Source organism: Phoxinus phoxinus (assembly GCF_949152265.1).
Source record: "Phoxinus phoxinus genome assembly, chromosome: 4".
Classification (NCBI taxonomy): domain Eukaryota; kingdom Metazoa; phylum Chordata; class Actinopteri; order Cypriniformes; family Leuciscidae; genus Phoxinus; species Phoxinus phoxinus.
The window spans coordinates 32,742,770-32,768,093 of NC_136879.1; the positions used below are offsets into that span (position 1 = coordinate 32,742,770).

A 25,324-nucleotide genomic window follows, 5' to 3' on the forward strand; every position below is an offset into this window, starting at 1 on the left:
ATCATTATCTTGGCATGCAGCTGGCCCTTTTATGGGTGTACACCAAGCATGTGAACGCATACACAACCTGACCTTAATCTGCCCCTAATGACTCATACTTTGAATTGTGAAGTGAGCTGATGAGCTGAGGATGACAAAAGGACTCATTAGATGCTACTGCTGCTTTGGAAAGGGAACAACATCATTTCCTTATAAAGCAGTCAGTGTTTTTCTTGCCCTCACACTTCGTTCTCTCTCCTTAGGGTCATCTGAGTGAAGGCTATGGGAAGTTGTGCAGCATCTACCTCAAACTGCTCATTACCAAAATGGAGTTTCACATCAAAGTGAGTGACTGAGCCCTTGAATTTGATTTCAGCAAAACATCCATCTTCTAACTCTCTCCTCACAATCTGTTGTGCCATATATACATATATATGAGTCACTGTTTTGATTTAAATAGGCAGTCTATGATTGGATCATTATTACAGTGATTATTATGTTTCTAGCATGTTATATGTTTTTCTATTGATGGAAATGACATTCTTTCCACCAAGAGTGCATACATTTTTGGTTAAGATCTTGTAATGACAATGCAAGAGTCAAGCACTCTGTAAAGTCTCCTCCGGCACATCCCAAATACTTTCAATGAATTTAAGGCCTGGACTCAGAGGTGCTAATTAATTTATGTGTAAAAATTATTCTTCATGCTCCCTTTTCACAATTTGAGCCAAATGAATCTTGACATTGTCATCCTGGAATATGGCCATGATGTGCCTTCCTACATGGTTCTTTAAGAAATGAAAAGCTACACACTCCGTCAATTAGGGTTAGAAGAACTGTTGCCAAACTTATAATATACCGGTACTAGACGCATAATAATAACTGCAATAATGATCAAAACATAGACTCTTAAGCATTTTGCCTATTTAAATCTAAACAGCGATCTTTTTTGGTCGGGCAGTGTGTGTGTGTATATATATTATACATGTATATAGTATACCATATATATATATACACATATATGAGAGATATGTTTTGCCCCAGCATCCTGTGTCGTATGAAATGTCAAAACAGGAATGCAGGAAATAAATTAGCAGTTGTCAAGCCATTTCATGGGTATTTTAAAAACTCTATGCTGTCAGACTCTCACAAATATTATACTTAACCCACTTGCTTTCCCAGAATCCTCGTTTCCCAGGCAACCTTCAGATGTCAAACAGACAGCTTGATGAGGCGGGTGAGAACGACGTCAATAATTTGTGAGTATTGCTTTGTTTCTCACAAGCTTTGTGTTTTCTCAGTCTGTTTTTTTTAAATAAAGCTCCAAAATTGCTCTGTCTGTTTGTGGAATGGGACTTAATCATGTTTTTCTTCCCTCTCTCAACACGCGTAGCTTCCAGTTAACGGTGGAGATGTTTGATTACTTGGAGTGTGAGCTAAATCTATTCCTCGGCGGTAAGTTTAAGGTGGAGTGCCAGTGTTTGAACATCAGCAAAGTCCTTTCACTTGCCGGACATTTTGGTTGTGCTATTTTCAAAGTAGGTAGTAGGTACCATAGTAGCCTGGCAATTACAATCTCTGAAATCTCTGTCAAGATTATATTTGAATAACATGTGAAGTGAGCAATACATTTTTATTTTTTATTTTTTATCTCAGATCACTCTAAAAATGTGCATTCTAGAGAAAAAAACAAGTGACATCTCTATTGGTATAGATATATCTGCTGAAAATGCAGTAAAATCTAGATGTCAGTTTGTCTGTGCTGTAAGCATTAGAGAGTGTTGTTGGCTGAAACACAGCGCCCAGCGCCCTTGGCACAGGAAACCACACCTCTGTGTGCTGAGAAGACGGGGTCTCACAGGAGCCTGCATCACTGATCACCAGAGAGACGGAGGGAGGAGGGAGCATGGGCATGAATGTGAATGAGGAAATGGGCAATGAAAGGGATAAATTGAAAAAAAAAGGGAATGGAGTGAATGAGGGATTCATAAAAAGATTGTAACTTACCGATTGAGAACTGAGGCTGTTTAGAGTGTTTTGAACATGTTTATATTGCCCCTATTATAATTTTTTGTTTGTTTGTTTCTTCAGTGTTCAGCTCGTTGGATATGTCTCGTTCCGTGTCAGTGACTGCAGCGGGTCAGTGTCGCCTGGCCCCTCTTATACAGGTCATTCTGGACTCTAGTCATCTGTACGACTACACCGTCAAACTGCTCTTCAAACTCCACTCCTGTGAGTTCATAAACCACTTAAAACACACACGCACCTTTCTCTTAACACACACACACACACACACACACACACACACACACACACACACACACACACACACACACACACACACACACACACACACACACACACACACACACACACACACACACACACACACACTCATAGCTGAGGAAACACCCTGGAAACCTTTTATTTGAACATAACAGATACTGTACTAATAACTGCTACTGTAATTTAAGTCATGTTCTAATGTTAATTTATTGTTATAATTGTTGTTTATGTTTTTACTTATTTACTATTATTTTAATTATTAAATATTTTGGGGTGGGATAGTTGTAATTGTGTTTTGTTGTTTCTTTGGATATTATAATAAAATGTAATAAAAATAGAAATGAAAAAAAGAATGCTTGACCAAGTTAGTAACTAATGGGGTAGTACTTAGTGGAGGGTCATTTTCTTTAGCTTTTCCTTGTTGTGATAGGCATTCTCGTGTCCTCCAGGTCTGCCAGCGGATACTCTGCAGGGCCACAGGGATCGCTTCCAGGAGCAGTTTAAGAAGTGAGTCTGTCAGGCACTATCCAGTCAGAACAGCTGATTTGAGTCACACAGACTGCCACTATTTTAATCTTTTGTCATTTCTCACTCTCTCAATCTTTCCTCTCGCTCTGTTTCTCTCTCTCTCTCTCTCTCCAGGCTGAAGAGTCTGTTCTATCGCTCCAGTAACCTGCAGTATTTCAAGAGACTGATTCAGATCCCACAACTTCCTGAGGTGAGACTCCTGCATACCAAACAGATTTCTGCCTGACCTGAGTCCAGAAATACAGCTAGTGGAAAGAAATTATGTAACTCATTTACATATCTGCCTGCTTAGATTCCAGTTAAAAATCCTGACGCTAGCAAACTATGAAAATGCTTCGGGTGGTCCTATAAAACAACATTTTGATATAAATTAACATTAAAGAAAAAGTTTTTTTTTTCTTTTCTTTTTTTGTTGTGGATTTTGACCAGCCCTTCATAATGACATTGGCTCAACCAATTCTCCTGACCAATAGCATATGAGGGAAATGTTTTGGGAAAACCTGTTTGAAAACAGATTCTATTAGCTTCAAGGATTTTTTTTTTTTTTTGTCGTCATCTGAAATCTTTGCAAGTGTTGGCATTATCTGAAATCTTTGCAAAGGCTGGATTCAAACTGGAGCTGGTTTCCTTTATTATAATCGTTCTCCTTTTCTCTACAGAATCCGCCAAACTTCCTGCGGGCTTCAGCCCTGTCCGAGCACATCAGTCCAGTGGTGGTGATTCCAGTGGAGTCTTCGTCCCCTGAAAGTGAACATGTAGTAGAGACAGAAGACCTGGTGGACACAGACATCCCACCTTTACCGGTACCACACACAATCTTATTATCCAAAGCTCTCATGCATACTTTCTTTAAACGTGAGCATCTAAAGATTTATCTCCATCAGAGCGTTGCGGACAGCAAATTCGACGACTTTTTCGGCACCTCGGCTGCCACAGACCCGTTCAACTTCAGTCAGAACGGCATGCGCAGAGATGAGAAGTAAGTCTTGAAGATACTGGAATATAATAATAAGGAGCTTTGAGCTTATAAGATCATGATTAATCTGTATCTCTCACCTCAGAGACCGTTTGATTGAGCAGCTCACAGCAGAGCTACAGGCCCTGAAAGAGGAGCTGGAGTCCTTCAGATTGGAGGTAATCAGCAGAGGATGTAATAATATACATACACCCACACAATACCATTCTAAAATCAGCTAGGACACATTCAATTTAATCACATTTAATTCTTCTAACATTCAATCTCTTTTAAATGAATGCTGTTCTTCTGAACCTTAAAAAATGGCAGTTTCCACAAAATAATTAAGCAGCACAACTGTTTTCAACATCGATAATAATAAGAAATGTTTCTTGGCCAACAAATCAGTATATTAAAATGATTTCTGAAGGAAGACTGGAGGGATGGCTGCTTAAAATTCAGCATTTTAAAATAGACACAAATAGTAAAGTTATTTTTAAAGGGATAGTTCACCCAAAAATGAAAATTTGCCCATGATTTACTCACCCTCAAGTCAAACATACGGATTGCACTGAAGTCTAAGCACAACTTATGCGAGTAATGCAACGTACTGTAATATACTGAAAATATTCATATTTAACACATCACTTCGCTTCAGAAGGCGTTTATTAACCCCCTGGAGCCGTGTGGAGCACTTTTATAATGGATAGATGCACTTTTATGGACTTAAAAACAGAAACAGCAATTCACTGCCATTATAAAGCTTGGAAGAGCCAGGACATTTTTTTCAAGTGATTCATTTGGTCTTTCTCAGAGTGGCCGTCTTTGTCAAGCTCTCCGAGGGCGTGTGAACGAGCTGGAGGCGGAGCTTGCAGAGCAGACTCACCTGAAGCAGCAGGCGCTGGGTGAGAGCGAGTTCCTGAGGGTGGAGCTCGACGACCTGCGCAGGGTCAAAGAGGACACGGAGAAAGAGCAGCGCAGCCTGAGCGAAATCGAGAGTAAGAGTTACAATACTTTTGTCGGAAAAACTTTCTTATTTCAAATATTGTATTTGAAATTAGACGTTCTTATTAAATTACCCTGTTATTCTTCAAAGGTCTTGGAACAGCGTCAGTAATTTAGGGCTTCAACACATCCCATTGCTCTGTCCTCCTTCCTCAATCAAAAAACGGCTTTCCTTCCTTTTCGGTTTATTTACACTAACTGTTTCAAAACCAGTTGCTTTTTTGGAATGTCAGTTATTCCTTTATAATCACTATACAGAAGCAGCACGTTTTATGGACTGAACCCTCAGCACCACTGAACACTGTGTTTCAGGATATGAAAGGGCTGTTCAGAGTGCTGAGATGAAGGATAAGTGATGGATGTTCTTTAGACCGTCTGTTTACTCTCTGGAGCTGAGGAACATAGCCAGAAGGGACCTCCAATCCACAGCAACCACCAATCAAACGCTAATAAACCATATAGTCTACAGTCTAATTCACCAGCAAACACACAAAGGCCTGTGTTGACGCTCTCAGTTGTGCTAACTGTTCTGTGACAGAGTAAGGTCTGAGGCTTGTGTTTTTGATACTTGATATATTAATTAATTATTTTGTTTTTTTGCAGGAAAAGCACAAGCAAATGAGCAACGCTACACCAAGCTAAAGGAGAAATACACGGAGCTGGTCCAGAGCCATGCTGACCTGCTGAGGAAGGTAAATTGATGTCCTTACATCTCCATTCAATCACACACATTAAAGGTGCGGTAAGCAGTATTTAATAAACGCTGTTGGACAATGTTGATATTTGAAATCAACCCAAACAAACACACCCCTCTCTTCATTGCTCCGCCTCCAAACCTCACACTCCAATCCTAACCGCCCTGCTCCGAAATGGCCTCGAACCCCGATCCACCTGTATGCGAGATGAGTGCACCACCAATGACGCTAAACACTGTATTCACTAGCAGTCGCCAAGGCAACTCTGATTAACTGGCCTCCGTTACACACACAGTCCAAGAGTGGATGTCTGTTTATCATAGCAGAAGCACAACAAAATAATGCTTCATGAAAAATAAAGCGCAGAGGATGAACAAATCACAAGGAAGCACAAAAAAATGAATGTACAGTACACAATAGTAATTACAAACAATAGTTCATTGTTAGTTGCCAACAGCACAGCAGCTCCAGACAAACAATGACACTCAAACCCAGTGTTACTCACGCGTGTAGCAGAATCAAAGAAACCTGTTTTCAGGCCTTCCCGCTCAGGTCTCTCCAGCGCTGGAAAGCTTTTCTAATATTAACACGGGTTCTAAAGCTCTTGCCCAGTCATAAACTTCCAAACATCGTTTTTCAAATACCGCTAACCCCACCTTTAAGCATACACCATATATCTTATTTAACATCAGCTCATTTTGTCATCAAGTGAAGTGCAATCCAGCAAAGTAGACCTTCAGATTGAAGGGTGATTCTCACAAAACTGTATTTCCTGCAAGCCTTTTCAAGGTAAATTTAGGTGTCTTTCCAAAAAAGGACACCAAATAACCAAATGATATAAGGAGTCTATATAATTCTTAAATGTCTGCACACCATAGCTCCTGCTAAAAGGTGCTAAAGAAGCGAAATCGTGTTAAAGGGTTAAAATATACATTTCTACCTATCAGTGTTACAGGTGCTGGATAAACTCCCGAGGTTTTAAGATTAGATTAAATGAATGATGCAATTTCACTTTCTTCAGTAATTTCATCACACTGGAAATGGAAGGTCAGGCGCATTGCGTTGTGGGACTCAATATCGCACTCAGCAAACTTGTTTTGGCAAATGCAGTCAGTAATCTGTGTTTCCCATGCAGATAGAACCGTTATATTACACACTCACACTGCATACTGCTTGCTTCAGCTCCAGAGGCCTGTCAGTAAACCTGCAGGTGGTTTAGCTGCTCCACCAGAATTCTTTTCTAGCAGACTCGGATGAAACACCGATGAGAACTTGGCACTGTGTTCCTCTGCCACGCTTAGGCTGTCATCACTCTCACTCTCATACAGCAGCACGCTCTGATCCCACCACAGAGCCATCCGACAGTGGGAGCCACATTCTTGGCAAAGGAACTGGGTCAGCCAAGTGTTTTGACTGTGCTAAACTGTACATGTCTGTGTGTTTCTCAGAACGCAGAGGTGACGCGTCAGATGACGGTGGCCCGTGCCGCCCAGGACGAGGTGGAGAATGTGAAGAAAGAGATGCAGGACAAATTGAAAGCCGCTCAGGACTCTACCAGTCAGCAGGTTGCACACAAACCACATACACACACACTTCATACACACACTCCCTCTGCCTGATGTATCCGTAGTATGTTTGTCTTACACTTCCCTATCCTCATGTGCACGAGTAGGAGAAGGCTCAGTTAGAGCAGCTTCAAGCTCTACAAGCCGATCTCATGTCCAGCAGAACAGAACTAGAGACCCTGAAGAGTACCGTCACCTCCTCCCAACAGGTGGGACCTCACCCTCCACCCATCATTCTCTTCCTCTTCACCTCTGTCATGAATCTCTCTTCACTCCTTGTCAGAAGTTAAAGAAACATAATAAAATCTTCCCGCTTTAGCTGCACGATACAGGAAAAAACTGACATGCTGACATTTACTTTTTCTGCAGTATATATTGTGATATGAAGAAATTAAGTAACTTCTGAAATGAAGGGCTTGAATAGTTCTATTTGGGGAAAAAATGATTCATTCTAGAATTAGTGGGTTGATTTTGTGAATAAAATCGTTTAAAAAGCTGAAAATTACTCCTGAAGAGTGCAAAATATCCTTTTAGGACTAAAGATTTTGGGACTATTTTTTTCTTGAAATTTGGATGTTCACACTTTGATTTTACTTTTTATAGGAACTAACACAAAACACTTTCAGCAACCATAAATTGAACAGTTAAAAACAATCCATCCACTTGAGTTTGCATAGGCCACAATATAAAAATGTATAATAATAATTGTGATTTTTATTGTGATTATTATAAATATATGAAACAAAATAAGAAGTATTGTAATATTTAACTGTTGTACTGTAAAATAAGAAATATTTTGTATTTAACAAATGTATTTAAAGCTGCAGTCCGGCACTTTTTTGTGTTTAAAAATATCAAAAAAGACATTTTTGAAAAAAAACGTAACCAGCCAGTGTTCAAAACGATCTGCTTGCCTTACCTCGATTCAAAACGGTAAGCTTGTAATAATGATTTTAATTCCAGTGGTACTGGTGGATTTCCGCGGGAATTTCGAGCATGTCTTTGCGTCATTACGTCACTTCTGTACACATAGAGAAGGAGTCCCCGGCTAGCGTGTGTGGATGATCAATGTGTGTCGACAATCACCAGTGACAACTGGAGATTCACCAGTTGTAAAACACAAAGACTTCGGACTTCAGATTGGCTACAGAAAAAATATATTTTTCACGTTTTGACGTGATATAAGCAATCGTTAGATTTAATCAGCATGATATAGCTCCTGCAATGCTTCCCCCCACCCCCCGAATTTGGTCAGAACAAAAGTGAATGTTACTTACTTGTTCAGATGACATTTTCAGATGAAAATTCTAATGTTGACACTTTCAAAAAGTATACTCTGAGATTGCTGATGACAGTACAGTATCCACAGCGACGCAGCAGCGACAGGTTCTCCTCAATACATTGTGTTCATCCGCGCTGTTTCATGCCGATTTACTACCCACGCACAGTTAATAATTCCGCGAATAACTGCAATTGCAGATTTCGAACAGAGATGGCGACAAAGAGGAAAAACGACGGACTGCAGCTTTAATAAAACGAGTTTTATTTTATAGTACTACTGTTAAATTACAGTACTAATATTTACATCTTAATTTCTTTCCCCTTTTTTTTTTTTTTTTTTTTTTTTTTTTTTTTTAACAAACGTTAAACCATCAAGCTTTCATTTTGGATTCAGAAGCTCAGCCCTTTGTATGCGGGCAGCTTGTGGTTCAGTGTTCTTTTGGTTTCTCAGATTGGTTAGCTTGACAGTAAATTAACTGAGCTGTTCTGAGAATTAGGCTCCATGCATGTGACACTCGCACTAAGCCATATAGATTTTTTTCGATATATATAGTGCAGCCCAACTTCACGCTCTTCAATCCATCCCTGTTCAGCTCTCGGCCCACCACGGGATCCATGTATCACTGTCTCTGCGATTAGTCCAGCGCAGGTTGACATGGGGATTCTGTGATTGCATGTAGGTTCTAAATTACCTGAGTTGATGTGTCCAGACTGCATGTGGGAGTTGATATGTCACCCCCCCCCCCCCATCCTACTTCCCTCTGTTTCCTGCACACCAGGGGCCTCATTTATAAAACTCTGCGTAGGATCCTTACTAAAAGTGTACGTGCGCCCAAAAGCCAAAAATGGCGTGCGCAAAAAAATATTCAGACTTATAAAACCGTGCATACGCCAGAACCTGCGCAGAATTCACTTTATAAATCCCAGAAGTTTGTGCGCACATGTGTCTCCTCCTCGAAATAACCATATATGGAGCTTACAACGCCTAGTTTAACTATGCATATCCTCATCTGCATATCATTTGCATATTATTATTCATCCACGTGATAACATGTTTAATGGTACAAGACATTAGGAAAATATGAAATACGGATGTGCCGTCAAATTACATTATAAGCCTATCCTTGCCTTGTTTTTGAATAAATAAATCAAATAGTGTAAAATACATTTCAGAGAAAGTTTTTCTCAATCTTTTCCACTGGCCAAATAGTATTTTTAATTGATTTATATTTTTAATGGAAACGGATATACCTTGTTGTGCATTATTTGCACGAAACTATTTTCTCGGACAATCTGCTATTATCATAAGCAATTATCTCTGTAGTAAAACATTAAAACACAGCATGCCAGAAGAAAAGTTTTTAAAAGCATTGCACCCACAACAAATATTTCTATTTATTGGAAAAAAATGTTTGTAACTTTCTCATTAATGATTTCATGTAGTTTAAGTGTTTAACTCTCATTAATGAGAATGGCATATTTAATCAAAATATTTATATCAAGAGTAAAACATAGTTTAAATCATTATTTTATTTATTCAAACTGTTATTGTGAACATGCACTGTATTTATGATTAGGACTCATAATGAAGATTTACGGTTTTACTTCATCTGCCGTTAGATAGGCGCGGACATTTAAGAAGGGATGGATATTTGCAAGTGATAGGCTTGGTGAGTGAAATTATATTTGTATTATCTTTCTGTATATGTATAATTTTCTTTAGATTTTCTGTCTAAAAGTGACCAAAAAGACATTTAACTCCAGCTCACCATCGGTGTCGCCAAACTGCTCCGTCTCCAAAACGTTTGTACGCATGGGTCAGAGTTTGCGTGCAGGTGCGCAAATTTTTCCGTCAAGTCTGTTTTTATAAATTTTTTGTCGGAAGTGGCGTACGCCTCTTTCAGGGACTGTTTTGTGCGTACACAACGTTTATAAATGAGGCCCCTGCTCACTGCAGCTGACTCAAATAAAGACAACTGTGTGTGGATACATTTAACATCTTTATCATGACTGTATTAGTTCACTTTAAATACAGTGCTTTATAGAGTGCTGCAGGGATGACGTATGTTTGTACGCCAAAATGTATTAGCTCTAACTTCTGCTTCGCTGGTTCTAACAATAACAACACGGTTTCTTGAGATTCATGTTCTCTCAGTAATAGTCACATTAGATCTTGTAATTCACGTAATGACAGGCAGCTCTCATTGATCTGTATTCTCGCTCTCTTCCTGTAGTCAAGTGAGAAGCTCAATACTCAGCTGTCTGCTTTAGAGGCTGAGAAGGTGGGGCTTTTGGTGACTGTATCTCAGAAAGAGGCGGAGTTGGCAGGTTTGGGGGTGGAGTTAGAGCGTGTCCAGAACAGTCTGACCAATGAGAGAGAGAGTGGTGTGAAAGCTGCTGAGGCCCTGCAGAACCAACTCAATGAGAAGGTGGGATATTGTAGGTTTAATATTGATGTTATTTGTTCAATTATAATTGGGTCTGTGTAATTGTTCAGATTCATTATACCAAAAGACATAGGCTATAAATCTGCTAAATGTTAATTTTGCTTTTATGAGCTCACTAGCATTTAGTCTGTTGGTCTCAAAGCTATCAGAAAGGGACTAATTGATGTGGAGTGTTAAATGCCTGTTTTGATTGTCTTTCTGTCTGCAGGAGAGTCGTGAGCAGGCTCTGGAGAGCGAGTTGGTGTCCCTGCGCTGGGCGGCTCTGCGGGCAGCTCTAGAGGAGGCAGGAAGGATTGTACAGGACAGCCTGAATCAGCTGGAGGACCCCACACACATCAGCTGCACCAGTTCGGCTGGTCAGTGACCAGCTCAAATTACCCTCATGTCCTGACAACCCACACTGATTACACCGTACAGCTGGAATTGTCCTACGAGAGCATAATAAATATTAATGGACCTTCTTGTGTGTGTAGATTACCTGGTGTCCAGGTGCCAGGTGGCTCTGGACTGTGTGGAGAGGCTGCAGTCGGCCAGAGACGGCTTTGTATCAGATAACACAGGTGAATTACATGTACATACACTCTCATTTTCCTTCTCAACTAGCATTCATTAATGTACCGTTCACTCCAACAGTGTTGGGAAAGTTGCTTTGAAACTGTAGCTTGCCAAGATATAAGTTACACATCATTTAAAGTACGGTAGTTAAATTACAGTAAAGTTAGTCTTCACTGAAATGGTAATCAGCTAAAAGGTACATTTGATTACATCAATTTCTTTAGTATTTTTTACCTGAATATACTGTATACCCACCTAAAAAACTTAAAGCCCTGTTTTTTAGATCTCCTTATTTGTGCTGCTGTTTGAAATTTGTTTATTTAGTAATTTTATTAATCTTATTACTCTTTTGACTTCTTCTTTTTCTTTTTTTATTAAAATAAAATTTTGCATTAAAGAAAAGTCGATTTTTTTATTTGTATATGCTTTAAATTATAGTTCTATGAAAGAATTGAATCGGAATGGCCGGAATCGGCCAAGAAAATTGCAATTGCCGCATCTCTAGTAAATTGATGAACAGAATTTATTGATTACCTCATTTGGAGTTTATTTTCTTTACAATTAACTATCTGATCAAACTGAATTGCTAAAAACAAACTGTCTGAATCAACTTTGACCTGAATAACTTCCCAGCAGCACTTGAGACAGGAGAGCATTCTGTCTGTATGGCTCGCTTGCGAGTAAGGCTGTGCAATACATTGTGACACAACCGTGATGTGGTGATTTGTGTTGCTACACTGCTACCTTTTAGAAAAAAATGTGTCCGTACTTAAAAATCTGCACTATTTTGAAGACAGTTGAGCTAATTTCACACTACAAAAAAAAAAAAAATGGTTACCCCCCACCCCCCCCTCACTGTTCTCCACTCAGCAAAAAATAATAACGTAATGATATACCAATAGAAATTATATACCAAAAGTGCACCATGAATGCATTCAGACACCATTTCATCTCTCTCTTTTTTTTTTTTTTTTTACACACACAATTAGTCTGTTGAGATGAGAGGCACTCATGTGATCATGTTGTAACTGTTTCACACTGATTTTCCTGAATGTGTGTAATAGATGTGTCTGGACTGGTGCGGGCAGTGACTCAGTTTGCTCACCTGGTGGGCGATGTCATCGTGCAGGGAAGCGCCACCTCCCACATGGTCCCAGTGGAACAAGCTGATGGTAAGCATCACCCAGGCGCCATGAAAATGTATTCAAATTGTGCTTATGTAATCACATTAGCACAACTGATGAATTTCTATGCAAATACTTCCTTAAAGAAACAGTCATAGTGCTTTAATACACTGTATCGACCATTCAGCATCCAGAACCAGAGCTATCCGTTCGATCTAAGCAGCATAAATGTAATTTCTATTATTAAATTGATAAATATTTTACAGTACCGCTGTATCCACATTCCACATAGAGAGACGTCCAAGAAAATGACTTTCTGTTTGAGTCAGTCTCCATACATCATGAAGGTCATTAGTGTCACTGCGGTTCTGTTAATAACTCCGTCGCCGGAGGTCTGGTTGTTTCAGGAGAGATGCTTGAAAGGAACATGACATAATTCAAAACGGCTAATGTGCGGTTCCCACGAGCACGAGCGATCACGCCACGACTGTACACGGCAGGAAATGTGTTTCTTCCCGAGCGTATGTGGAGTGTCTGCAGGTGACAGATGGCTCGTCTGACTGCTCTCTGGTTTCTGTCTTTGTCTGTCTGTGGGCAGCTTTGGCAGACAACGTGAAGGCGTGTGGCGCGGAGGCTATGGCGCTGCTTTGCCAGCTTCAGGAGCAGAAGTCTATGGGGACGGCAGACTGCAGCCGGCTGACGTCGGCACTGGATACCGTAATGGCCTTGGGTGAAGTGAGTGTGGCACAGAGAGTCAGTCCTGGTTTTAGCATAGTAAATCAGTGGGTTGAAAAATAGCTGCATGTAGTTGGGGGAGATAATATTTTTTAGCACTTTTCTTGAGTGATTTATACTATGCCAAAGCTATTATAGAACGGCATACTGCATTCCCAGTGTTATTTTAATAATATTTATTGATTATTATTGTATTTATTAATATTTTGAATTAGCTTTTATTTGTATATATTTTTTTGTATTTGTATTTTTAGGAATTTTGTGTTTTTTGTCATTTCTATTTAGCTAATTTTTTTGTAATTTTAGTATTTCAATTGCAAGTTTTTCTTTCATCTGATATTTATTTTCTTTCAACTTTATTTAAATTAACTAAAACATTTTTCATAGTTGTAGTTTGTTAACAGTAGCATCACTGCAGTTGAAAAATAAACCTCTGTAAGAGAATAGTATGCTACATTGCATCTTAATCAGCAAATGGCCATCCAATCAAATAAGCAGGGGTGGACAAAGTACACAACTTCCTTACTTGAGTAAAAGTACAGATACTACTGGTCAAATATTACTCCGTTACAAGTAAAAGTTGTAAAGACAGATTTTTACTTAAGTAAAAGTACAGAAGTACTCATTTTTAAAAGTACTTAAGTATAAAAGTAAATGTCAATTCATTGTTTTATTATTGTTGCATGTAATAACCAATTTACAGTACCTTATGCCTCTGAATCTATGCCTGCCTACTAGGGCTGGGACAACGCGTCGACGTCATTGATGACGTCGACGCAAAAAATACGTCGACGCAAAATATGCACGTCGATTCGTCAGACCCAAAACAAAAATGGCGGCGTCGGAGAGTAGTAGCAACACCACTCGCTCCTCAGACTTTCAGAAGTGCAAGGCGGCACGCACTCGTTCCTCTAAAGTGTGGGAATTCTTTAATTAAAAAGGAAACAATTCCCTGATATGTCGTCTTTGCAAAATGGAGATGGCCTTCCATTCTAGCACCACGGCAGAGAGAGAGGCGCGGGCGCGATCGAAAAGTCTGAGAGTGTTTGATTATGTGTGTGTGTGTCTGTGTGTGTGTGTGAGAGAGAGAGGCGCGATCGCAAAGTCGCAGAGTGTTTGATTATATTTGTGTACGCGTGTGTGTGTGAGAGAGAGAGAGGCGCGATCGAAAAGTCGCAGAGTGTTTGATTATGTGTGTGTGTGTGTGTGAGAGAGAGAGAGAGAGGCGCGATCGCAAAGTCGCAGAGTGTTTAATTATGTGTGTGTGTGTGTGTGTGAGTGTGAGGCGCGATCGAACAGTGGAAACAAAAACATACTCCGTCATTTTGTTTACAGGACATCATTCAAACTGCAAAGTGTTTAAGTTGTTCTGTTAATTCAAATTTTAAGGAAAACGAATATATTAATCTGAAATCTTTATATTACACACATAGGATTTGATTAGCCTACTTGTTGATATTTAATCAAGGTTTTATTGAATGCTACCTCTGACTAAGAAATGCATGCACTTGTACAATGTTTTATTTTGGAATTTTAAGAGCAATAAACATATAGGCTATTGCAATGTTAAGGAATTCATGTTTTTTTTCATTCAGACATGTAAATCAACATGTATAAATTGCTATTATAGTCAATTAATGGGCAGATAATCGAATCGGACTGGGGAAAATAATCGTTAGATTAATCGATGCATCGGGAAAAATAATCGCTAGATTAATCGTTTAAAAAATAATCGTTTATCCCAGCCCTACTGCCTACCCTCATATCAATTTCACATTTATTTCTATAACACAGTTCCAGTAGTGGGATTGAATAAGTCACTCAATAACGTCCACAATGGTTTCGGACACCCAAATGGCTGTTCCCAGTTTTTTGGCTTTTAGTATGAATATGTTAGCCTTGCTATCTATAAGCTAGTGTGTTCCAAACCAATGATAAAATTTGCATTTAGAAGACCAAACCCAACGTTGAAAATTAAAATCATGTTGATGTCAGAATCCAATGTCAGATTGACGTTAATCTCCAACGTTGGACAGACGTTGTATTGTGGTTGAAAATCGGTTGACGTCAGAAACCAACATCAGTAAAGTACAGATACTCAAAAAGTGTACTTAAGTACAGTACTCAAGTAAATGTACTTTGTTACTGTCCACCTCTGCAAATAAGTACTTACGATCGTCTTTTATTCATTATTGTGACATGTATATCCAAGTGAGACAGCTTCTCAAACAAGAAAAAATGTAGGGACTTGATTTTGTCCATCGGGGTTTGGTTGGATCGTTGGATGTTTGTGGTTTGCTGTTGCTGAGATGTGAGTGACAGGTTGTCCCGCCCTCGCACTAGTAAACATGTCTTCAGAGAAGAGATGTCACTGCAAGAGGAAGTTATTTTGATTACGATGGCACGTGAATTAAAAAAATAATAATGATGTACATTGATAAATCCTTTATGATAAATACTGCAATATTACATAAAATATAATAACTGCCGGTTTTAAATTCATGGTGACTTTAAATACTTTCAATTGATATTCAGATTTTATTTTTCACATTGTAAATAGAAGGTCGAGAACTTCACAATTTGCTTTGGATTTATACAGGACAATAGAGTGGTGCAGGTATAACTTCAAAGCTCCGACCCCTGGTTCCCTATAGTAAAATAAAACCTGTGGTAAACATAACAAGACAATACTTTGGCGTTTTGTTCTACAGCGTAAATTAGAAATAGATAAGAACACAACCTCTTTAGTTAATTCCTCCTCTGTTTTCTCTGAGCAGAAGTTGCGTCCTCGGGGTCTGGAACTGCAGCAAGGGGAGCTGGGAGATCTGGTGGAGCAGGAGATGTCAGCCACATCAGCAGCTGTGGAGTCGGCTGCCACCAGGATTGAGGTGATCAGTCTATGCTTTTTCTTACCATACAGACAGATGCTTAATAAAACATGAAGCGCTCCAGTCTACTTGTCTAATGTTTTTCCCCTTTGCTCTTTGCAACAGGAAATGCTCAATAAGTCCAGGGCAGTTGACACAGGAATCAAAATGGAAGTCAATGAAAGGTCAGACTGACCAAGCCACATGTTATGCATGCAATGCATATAATGTTTTCATGATTACCGTTACCAAAAACAGTTAACTGAATTTAATTTGTTTGATATTCCTTAGTGGATTTGGTTAAGTGATCAAAAGGTCTTTATGCAGAGTTTATTTCCCTTGGATATTTGCATTCGCCAACCAACCCATGCATGCAAAACAGGCCTTTGAAGTATTTAAATGTTGCTCTCTGTCGCCCCCTGCAGGATCTTGGCGTCCTGCACAGATCTCATGCAGGCAATCAAAGTGCTAGTTCTGTCCTCCAAAGACCTGCAGAGGGACATTGTGGAGAGTGGCAGGGTGAGTGAACTTTTTGTTGTTGTTGAAAACTTGCTTTTGTAGAGCGTGAAATTACATTTTATTGTTCACAGGGGGCCGCATCTATGAAGGAGTTCTACGCCAAGAATTCCCGATGGACGGAAGGTCTCATTTCCGCCTCCAAGGCCGTGGGCTGGGGCGCCACCATGTTGGTGTGAGTAACACAGACAGTGAGAAAATCAAATTTTGGGTGGGGGGAGCGAGCAAGCTGTGGCATAGTGATATCAAATCTCAGTGGCCCAATGAAATCCGCTTTATTTGTTCTAAAATTATTTTTAATTTTTTCCCAAGATTCTGAGTTTTCCATTTTAATGGCTTAATTAAATTTTAATAATAAAAAGCATGTCTAATCAATTGAATTCATGAAACTTTTTTAAAAATTTGAATAAATTGTTACAATTTTAACAATAATAGGGCCCTATGAATTTCACAAATTCTCCTTTTTACTTTTTATATAATCATTTTAAGATTTAATACAGATTTATCATCAAAACTGTGGTAATCAAATGAATTCATAAAACTTGTCATCAAATGAAAATACAATTTCTTTACAACTAAACATTGCATTTTTGTCAAATAAAGTGTTGCACAACAGATTTTCTGTATAAATTAAAACAGATGAAAGGAATCTCTATTTATTAAAAAAGGTTAATGTAAATAGGATTATTATTATTTTAATTATTATAACTTTGAGAATTACATTTTATAATAAAACAGAAACAGCATCACGTGTGCTTGAGTATGTGCAGTAGACAAAACTCATTCACTCTGAGATTCACAGAACATGTACACTTCATATTTCTTTTCGTGGTTTAATAATAGCAGACACTAGTCCATATTTCGTTTGGAATTTTATTAAGTGTACAGCCCTATTTTGATTTCTTAATCCAAAATTTCGTATTCCGCATTAAACAGCAAATTCCATTTAAATGACTGGATTCCATGATTCTGTCCGTGTTTTCCAAAGTGTTCAGACCCTAAGTTTTAAATCCTACATGAACCGATATATTAACCATCACATTGCGCTTTTTCGTCTTCTTCCTGCAGTGATGCAGCTGATCAGGTGGTGCAAGGCAAGGGCAAGTTTGAGGAGCTGATGGTGTGTTCGCATGAGATCGCTGCCAGCACGGCTCAGCTAGTTGCAGCATCTAAGGTACAGTGCTAACAAATCACCAGCAACATTTGCACTTGATCTAACTTTAAAGCAATGTAAGATACATAATCCGTTTGATCTTTTCAGGTAAAAGCAGACAAGGGCAGTACAAACCTTTCCCGCCTTCAGCAGGCCTCCAAAGGGGTCACCCAGGCCACTGCAGGGGTCGTGGCATCAACAAAGTCTGGCAAGTCTCAGATCGAGGATACAGGTGAGGTCTTGCTAGGCATGTACAGCACATCCCTCTGTGTTTAAGTGGCTCAACATTTTCAGACACGTTAAGCTGTGATGCTCGTGGGCAATTCAGGTTTGAATCTTGTTAGCAACATTTTTTCCATTATGTCTTGTCCTTTCTCCATTATTCATTAAGTAAGGGCCTAAAGTTAGTAGTTACAGTTGTAGTAGCGTCATTTTGCTTCTCATTGACCTCCACAGTTACATCGCCCCATTTCACATTTAACTTTAGCCATGGAAACTGGTTTATGGTGTCCTCCAGAGATACAGGAACGAGCAGGCCTACACACAGTCAGGCTTTTCTCCATGCAAGCTCTTGTGCTTCTGTGGAGGCAAAGGCATTTAAACAACATTGACCAGTCACATGGAGTCAATGACATTGTCAGTGTCTCCTTTCATTCATTAAAAGCTTTTGATTCATTGATCATTATGTCCAGAATGACACATTTTCTGTTTGCATGGACTACATGGATGGCCTAATACATTTACTAAAATGTACAATATTCAACTGTAGTACACTGCAATGCACTCGACTTCCATTTATTGTTTGTTTGTTTGTTTGTTTGTTTGTTTGCTGGAAACATGATAACTGGATGCTCCTTACTAATATAAACAGAGAGATGCAGTAGCGGTGATATACATATATATATATTAGGGCTGTCCGTTAAACGCGTTATTAACGGCGTTAACGCAAACCCATGTTAACGGCGTAAATTTTTTTATCGTGAGATTAACGCCTAGCAAACTTTGTTGTTTTTTTCACATGCTTTTGCAGCAACTAGTAACGTTATGAAAACTACGACGCCACAACGGATCTAGCTAGACCAGAAACAAAACAAAACAAAACAACAGGCACGCCGCACACACTTGTTTGGGCTTGCGAGCCGCCAAAGAGTGGACGAGAAGCGCAGCGCCGAGCCGCGTCTAGGACAACTGAGCGCGTCTAGCACATCGGACACGCACTTTCTCCGTTTATGGCCAGCAATAAAAACGCAGAATGGCGCCGCCGGTGTGTGTACACTCATAGAGAATAATGTGTTCAGATTTTAAATACGAGGCGCTGTGCTTCTCGTCCGGTGTGCGACCCTCTTTAACGTTACGTTTTGAGTGGATGAATGATGAGCGCGAGACGCCGAAATGGATGCCAATACGATTCTGAATGGAAAGTTTTACTTTTAAAAAGTTGCCAAATGGGTTAGTTGACAAGACCAAAGTGATCTGTGTGTTTTGTCGTTGTGAACTGAGCTATCATCGCAGCACGTCCAGTCTGAAATACCACTTGATGGCCAAGCACACACACAGCTGATGCGATCTCAGCACACTCGTCACCATCAGTAATGTTACCTCGTCAGTATTTCTTTCACCCTTTTATTGATGGACAGAGTTACATTGTGTGAGAGATTATTTGCTCCAAGTGAGAATGTCAGTGTGGAATTGAACAGTATATGCCAATCTTGTTTTCAATAAAAAACATTTGCACAAAGCAAGCCGATCCACTTTTCCATGTTGATAAGAGCATTAAAATGAGAAAAAATAATGGGACAAAAAGAAATCAAGAGACATTTAGAATAGATAAAAATGTGTGATTAATCGCGAGTTAACTATGACATTGATACGATTAATCGCGATTAAATATTTTAATCGTTTGACAGCCCTAATATATATATATATATATATATATATTTGTTTTGTTTTTAATTACAGTCTGAAAGAAAGATTTCCAATTATTACTGTTATGTACAGAGCTTATGGTAAATTTATTCGAAATTCTCGCAATCGTGAGGCAAAATTCAGGCCCTGAAAATATTGATACTCTGCGTATGTGTATTGATACAATATCCCCACGCAAAATATAGCGATACTATGCTTTATTGATAGCCAGTAGCCTTTAATTCACATAACAGCCTGGTGAAATCATGATTTCTTAAAATTCAAGAGACATTCATGCTCTCATTCTGAAGAGTTTTATTGGCGAAAAACACCTCAATAACCTAAAAGCTGTTAGACATAAATTGAAAGTCATAAAATTCGATAAGTATTTAACCCTGAATTTTCTTTGTTTCAGAAACTATGGACTTTTCCGCGATGACACTCACTCAGATCAAGAGGCAAGAGATGGATGCACAGGTGAGAGAGTGTAAAGCTGTTGTCCACGTCTTTGTGGAAGTGTGTGAGCAAATCTGACCGTTTATTGTGTCTCAGGTGCTGGTGTTGGAGCTGGAGACCCGGCTGCAGAAAGAGAGGGAGCGACTTGGTGAACTGAGGAAGAAGCATTACAAGCTCGCTGGCGTCGCAGAGGGCTGGGGAGGGGAGGACGAGGGTAAGACCCCCAATAACACCACCTGACCATCAGTCAAAACTGCTTAAACATCCCAGAATTGCCCAACGAGTGGGGTAGATGGAGATTTTTAGGGCTGAGGATGGAGTATTAAAGAATTAGTTCACTTTCAAAAAAAATTTAGCTGATAATTTACTCACCCCGATGTCATCCAAGATGTCCATGTCTGTCTTTCTTCAGTTGAAAAGAAATTAAGGTTTTTAAAGAAAACATCCCAGGCTATTTCTACACAGAATGGTCTTCAATGGCAACCATCTATCCCAATGTTCAAAAGAAGGTTCAAATGTCCGTCTCAATGCAGCTTCAAAGTCTCTACACGATCCCAGTCGAGAAATAAGGGTCTTATCTAGCGAAACGAGATCATCTATCTAAGTTATTTGTCTGTGTACTCAGGTTCAAAAAAGTAGGGAAGGGTGAAAAATCTAATTTTCTCCTCCAACTTCAAAATTCTCCGACATCTTTGTTGTAGTTTTTTTTTTTGTGACCTTTCCAATGTGATGATGTAATACGTGGCGTGTCGCAGACCAGCACAAGACGAACTATTGTGGTTAAAAAGTATATAATTTTTTTAGAAAATGACCAATTGTTTCACTAGATAAGACCCTTATTTCTCGACTGGGATCGTGTAGAGACTTTGAAGCTGCATTGAAACGGACATTTGAACCTTCTTTGAACCCTGGGATAGATGGTTGCCATTGAAGTCCATTCTGTGTAGAAAAAGCCTGGAATGTTTTCCTCAAAAACCTTAATTTTAGAAAGACATGGATATCTTGGATGACATCGTGTTGAGTAAATTATCAGCAAATTTTTTTTTTTGAAAGTGAACTAATCCTTTAAGCTAATTGGTGGTTCAAAGGGTGTGGTTTGTTTGCTTGTGCGTAATTTGCTCTTTCTTTTGTGTTTGTCCGCAGGAACGGGATGAGACTTGTGTTCTGTGCAGCGGCCCTACAGACGTCTTTATATACACACTATCTTTCCCTTCTCCGTTTTTATTGTACTTTTTAACTCTTTTGATTTCTTTTATTGTACATTTAAGCCAAATAAAAGGTGCTTTTTTCTAACCTGCTCCCTCCCCTGCCCGTGGAGTCAGGAGACGTGAGGAGTGTGATGATAGTGTGCGACGAAGGGGGGAGGGAGAGGAAGGCGGGAAATGGATGGCACCACCTAGTGGACAGAGAGGGAAGTGCAGGCTCGCTGAACTGTCTGAGTATTTCATTTCCTCTTCCTCCTCATACGGAATGGAGAATCTTCCCCCTCCCCTGACCATTTAGAACAATCCCGTCTCCCTATGAAACATCCCATGATGCATTGCACAATGGTGAGTCACCCCATTTTGGAGGAAATGGCACTGTGCTGTGACCCTTCCGGACTCAACTTTTACAAACAGCAGCTGTGTGACTTCCACCATCCAACGCATTCCTTAATGTCGTGTAGGATCGCCCTCGTCTGGGTCCGGCCCTTCCCTAGTCCCCTTAGCAGTGGTCTCTGAACTAAATCAAGAGCATTGAACATAGTAGATGACGACCACTGTGGACTAACACCCGAAAACACTAGCAAACCCCTTTTTCTGTATGTAGTTTTTTTCTTCTTCAGATTTCTTTTGATTATATTCCCGAGGCATGGATTTTATAAGAAGCCCTAAATAGATTTAATCCACAGGCTTTTTACTGTTTCACCATGGTGACTTTTAGGGACAAATAGCTCATCTAACGTATGATATTTAACTGTGTCCTGATGTTTTTCACCAATTTCAAGTCCATGACTGACTATGAACTGACTGTTTTTGTGAGACCTCACGTCGGGCTAGAGCTCATCATTTGTTTAATTAGCTCTATGTAGGTTTCCTGAGCACAGATAGGTTATGCACCATATTGTATTAGTAAAGGTCCATAAAACGGTCCCGTACGGTTTACACGCTGTTGATATGACAGTATCTGTTAATTCCTGTTGTCGTCTTCTAGCTCCACATACGCGCACCCCTTCACACCGAGGCGAGGAGAGACATCCGTGCCTTCCAAAAGGGAAAAAGGGTCAAGGATCACATTCCCTCAAAAAAGACCTTTAAAATGGTGATCTAGAGTAGCATTAGGACAGTGTTTTAAAGTTGTAGTTTGGTATTGCGAACTGAGATCATGAAATCAGTAGAGAACCGTGTGGTGTGAGAACAGATGCACCCATCCCTGTATTCTACTTTGGTGTGTTTCGTTTTTTTTTTTTTTTTTTGAGCTCCCCATTTCCAACTTGGAGGATATCTAAAAGAAAGAATAAATGATACGGAGCCCTTAGAGAACATGGTGATGGGGGGTAAATTACATTTCAATGTTCAATGATCTCAAACGAGATGCGTTCCCACTGGAAACTTTGTATTTGCTTGCATATTTGTAGCGTTATCATACACAAGTATCGTGTTCCCATGAGAAATTTTGCATTCACTCACTTGAAAATGTTATTTCCATCACAAAAGTTTAGCAAGCGAATGTAAAGTTTCTCTAGAGACACACAAGATTTGTGAGCGAACGCAAAGTTTCTCCAGGAAAGGAAGGGTTTTATGAGCAAACGCAAAGATTTTTGAAGGGAATGCAGTTTTAAAATGTAATTTTTCCCATCACCGTGTCCCTTTCGGGGCTTTGAAAAAGTTTTCATAAGACTCAGCCAAAATGGAGATGCATTAAAAATGTGAAGTAAAATGTGTTTGGTTCTAGAGGCCTATCCACACATCCGTCAAAGCAATGTAGACCACATAGCCTTGTAGACCACCACTGTCTGCCAGCAGCACAGCTCTGACCAGGGCTCGACACAGGGACATGCAGTCTTGTAGTCATCTACAAACCATGGTTACCTCAACTTCTCCACAAACTACCAGTCAGTAACTACAAAAGAGATTGCATTAGGGTCCTCTAGACTCTGTATGAACGTGCGTGTGTGTGTGTGTGTGTTTGTGTTCTTTAATACTAATATAATGTGTGTGTGTGTGTGTGTCTGTTTGGTTGGATGCTGTGTGACTGAGATATGATATATACTGTATTTCCCTTATGTTGTTATGTCTTAATACCCTCATATTGTTTCACTTGTTGCACTGCTTCGGCTGTTATGTTAAGTTGCGACACTGGGTATTTAATTTCCGTTTTGTTTTTTGGAGTGTCCTCATCACCTCCAGTAATGGTTTATTCCATCATTTAGATTCGGTTGTCTAGTCTTACCAGCTCAGCCAGCCTCTAAACTGCCTCTCACTTTTGTTAATAAATCAAAACAAACAAGACCGCTCAATAACATTTTTGGACAATATCTTTGTATGATATATACTAAAACTGTGTGTGGGTTTGTTTTTATTTTTCAGTTTTTAAATAAATATTTCACTCATTGATATAATTTCTTGTTGTTTTGTCTCAATGCTGTTTGTGTATTATGCCGACATAATTAACAGTCGGCATTGCTGAGGTTTTTGAATGTCAGAGGGAAGATTTTCATCCAAGATTGTGTAATTATTTAGATTAAGCAATCATTGAGTAAAGGTATGTAAAATTATGATGTATCCACATTTTTCCTATTATTGATATATCCCACATTTTTCCTCACGAGCTACTGCGTTTTGAATTATGGGAGGCACTTTTTTCTTTGCATTCCACTGTAACAATATGAAAAGAAAAAAAGACAACATACACTCTTGGTCTGCTCTCCCGATTTACTTTATGATATCCCATTTCAAATTTACTGGAATGCACTAAGAATTTCTAATTTTTCTACCCAAATCCTCACATCGCTAGGTTTGTTTTCACACTGATGCTTTAAAAAGCAATTGTCTCCCTTTTCAGAATGGTTCTAAAGCTGGTAAATCTGTCAAAAATAATGGAAACCACATTTAAATATCACTCAATGCTAGTTAATAAACATTTTTGATTAAGGCAATGTATGGTTCATAATAGACATTACTACAGTGATAGTAGAATCAGGAAATATTTTTTTCAGGAAAGAATCAAGGTTTTGGGGTCATTCATGGACTGATGAAAGAGATTTTTTTTTTTTAGCTTAATATTGCGCTCTTAGTCTGATCCATATGCTGATTGTTTACAGTTTAACGTAAGTTATTCCCATAAAGTGTCATGCCGTAGGAAAAGGTGGATAAACTACTTTAAATGGTTTTTGACATTCTGCATGGGAATCTAATTATAGACTGTTGTTTTTGACATCAAAACTTTAATGTGATTGAGATCTCATTCTGACAGCTGCAGAAGTCACTGTTTCTTGCAGTAGGATATTGCTGACTGGCTCCATCTACAGTGGATAAAAAATGCTTCAGTCCAGCAGAACATTATTGAAGACATCAACAATTCAGCAGCAACCTCTTTTTTTATTTGGATGAGATATAAACTGTGCAGTGCTGGGTTACTGCAGGATCATGATTAGGAACCACTGCTCTAAGCAAGTCTCTATTACTATATGCAATACTGCAGGGGTCTCCAACCCTGCTCCTAAAGACTCCAGCTCCAACCGTACTCCAACACATCTGCCTTTCCAAGGAACTCTGAACTCCTTGATAAGCTGGTTCTGGTGTGTTTCATTGGGGTTGCAGCTAATTTCTGCAGGACTGTAGCTCTTCAGGAGCAGGCTTGGAGAACCCTGGCATACTGTGTTAATATTTAAGACCCACAGCATCATCATCTTGCTCAGAGCAACAGTAAATCAGGGGTGGGCAACTTTGGCCTTAGCTGTTATTTCTCTGAAGATTAATTTAGGCTGTTTGCTTGTTTTTATTGACCAGAGTCCATTTCAGTTTGGGGAGCTTTTACTAGCAAGACAGGTTGCATATGTTATTATATTGTTGAATTAACATTTAATTTAACCAATATATCGATAAGTGAGTCACATGTTGATTCAGTAGCCATCTTTCGGTTCAGTCAAGCTGATTCAAAACATTAACTTCTATACTATTCATTAGCTAAATCAACAGTCATACAATGAACGGCATCCACACAGGTTTCTGCAGTAGGCTATAGCTTCTAAAAAGCGTGGCATAAAAAAAAAGTAAAAGTCATGCCAACC

The 25,324-nt window shown here is 39.3% G+C and overlaps 1 protein-coding gene across 2 annotated transcripts in view; it reads left to right on the forward strand.

Moving 5' to 3' along the window:
• The window catches only part of hip1 (huntingtin interacting protein 1), a 46,256-nt gene extending 22,605 nt beyond the window's left edge, over positions 1-23,651 (forward strand). For both annotated transcript variants that reach the window (XM_079608938.1, XM_079608939.1), the window contains exons 5-31: positions 243-323; positions 1,162-1,238; positions 1,373-1,434; positions 2,071-2,211; positions 2,715-2,772; positions 2,908-2,983; positions 3,453-3,596; positions 3,678-3,772; positions 3,855-3,927; positions 4,563-4,746; positions 5,357-5,445; positions 6,897-7,013; positions 7,121-7,222; positions 10,529-10,723; positions 10,950-11,097; positions 11,215-11,301; positions 12,361-12,468; positions 13,019-13,155; positions 15,933-16,043; positions 16,149-16,207; positions 16,448-16,541; positions 16,613-16,713; positions 17,607-17,712; positions 17,800-17,923; positions 20,012-20,073; positions 20,149-20,266; positions 21,196-23,651. In XM_079608938.1, coding sequence (XP_079465064.1) covers positions 243-323; positions 1,162-1,238; positions 1,373-1,434; positions 2,071-2,211; positions 2,715-2,772; positions 2,908-2,983; positions 3,453-3,596; positions 3,678-3,772; positions 3,855-3,927; positions 4,563-4,746; positions 5,357-5,445; positions 6,897-7,013; positions 7,121-7,222; positions 10,529-10,723; positions 10,950-11,097; positions 11,215-11,301; positions 12,361-12,468; positions 13,019-13,155; positions 15,933-16,043; positions 16,149-16,207; positions 16,448-16,541; positions 16,613-16,713; positions 17,607-17,712; positions 17,800-17,923; positions 20,012-20,073; positions 20,149-20,266; positions 21,196-21,206 — 2,760 coding nt within the window. In that variant the 3' untranslated portion in view covers positions 21,207-23,651. The remainder of the gene's footprint in view (positions 1-242; positions 324-1,161; positions 1,239-1,372; positions 1,435-2,070; positions 2,212-2,714; positions 2,773-2,907; positions 2,984-3,452; positions 3,597-3,677; positions 3,773-3,854; positions 3,928-4,562; positions 4,747-5,356; positions 5,446-6,896; positions 7,014-7,120; positions 7,223-10,528; positions 10,724-10,949; positions 11,098-11,214; positions 11,302-12,360; positions 12,469-13,018; positions 13,156-15,932; positions 16,044-16,148; positions 16,208-16,447; positions 16,542-16,612; positions 16,714-17,606; positions 17,713-17,799; positions 17,924-20,011; positions 20,074-20,148; positions 20,267-21,195) is intronic.
• The last annotated feature ends 1,673 nt before the right edge of the window (positions 23,652-25,324 follow it).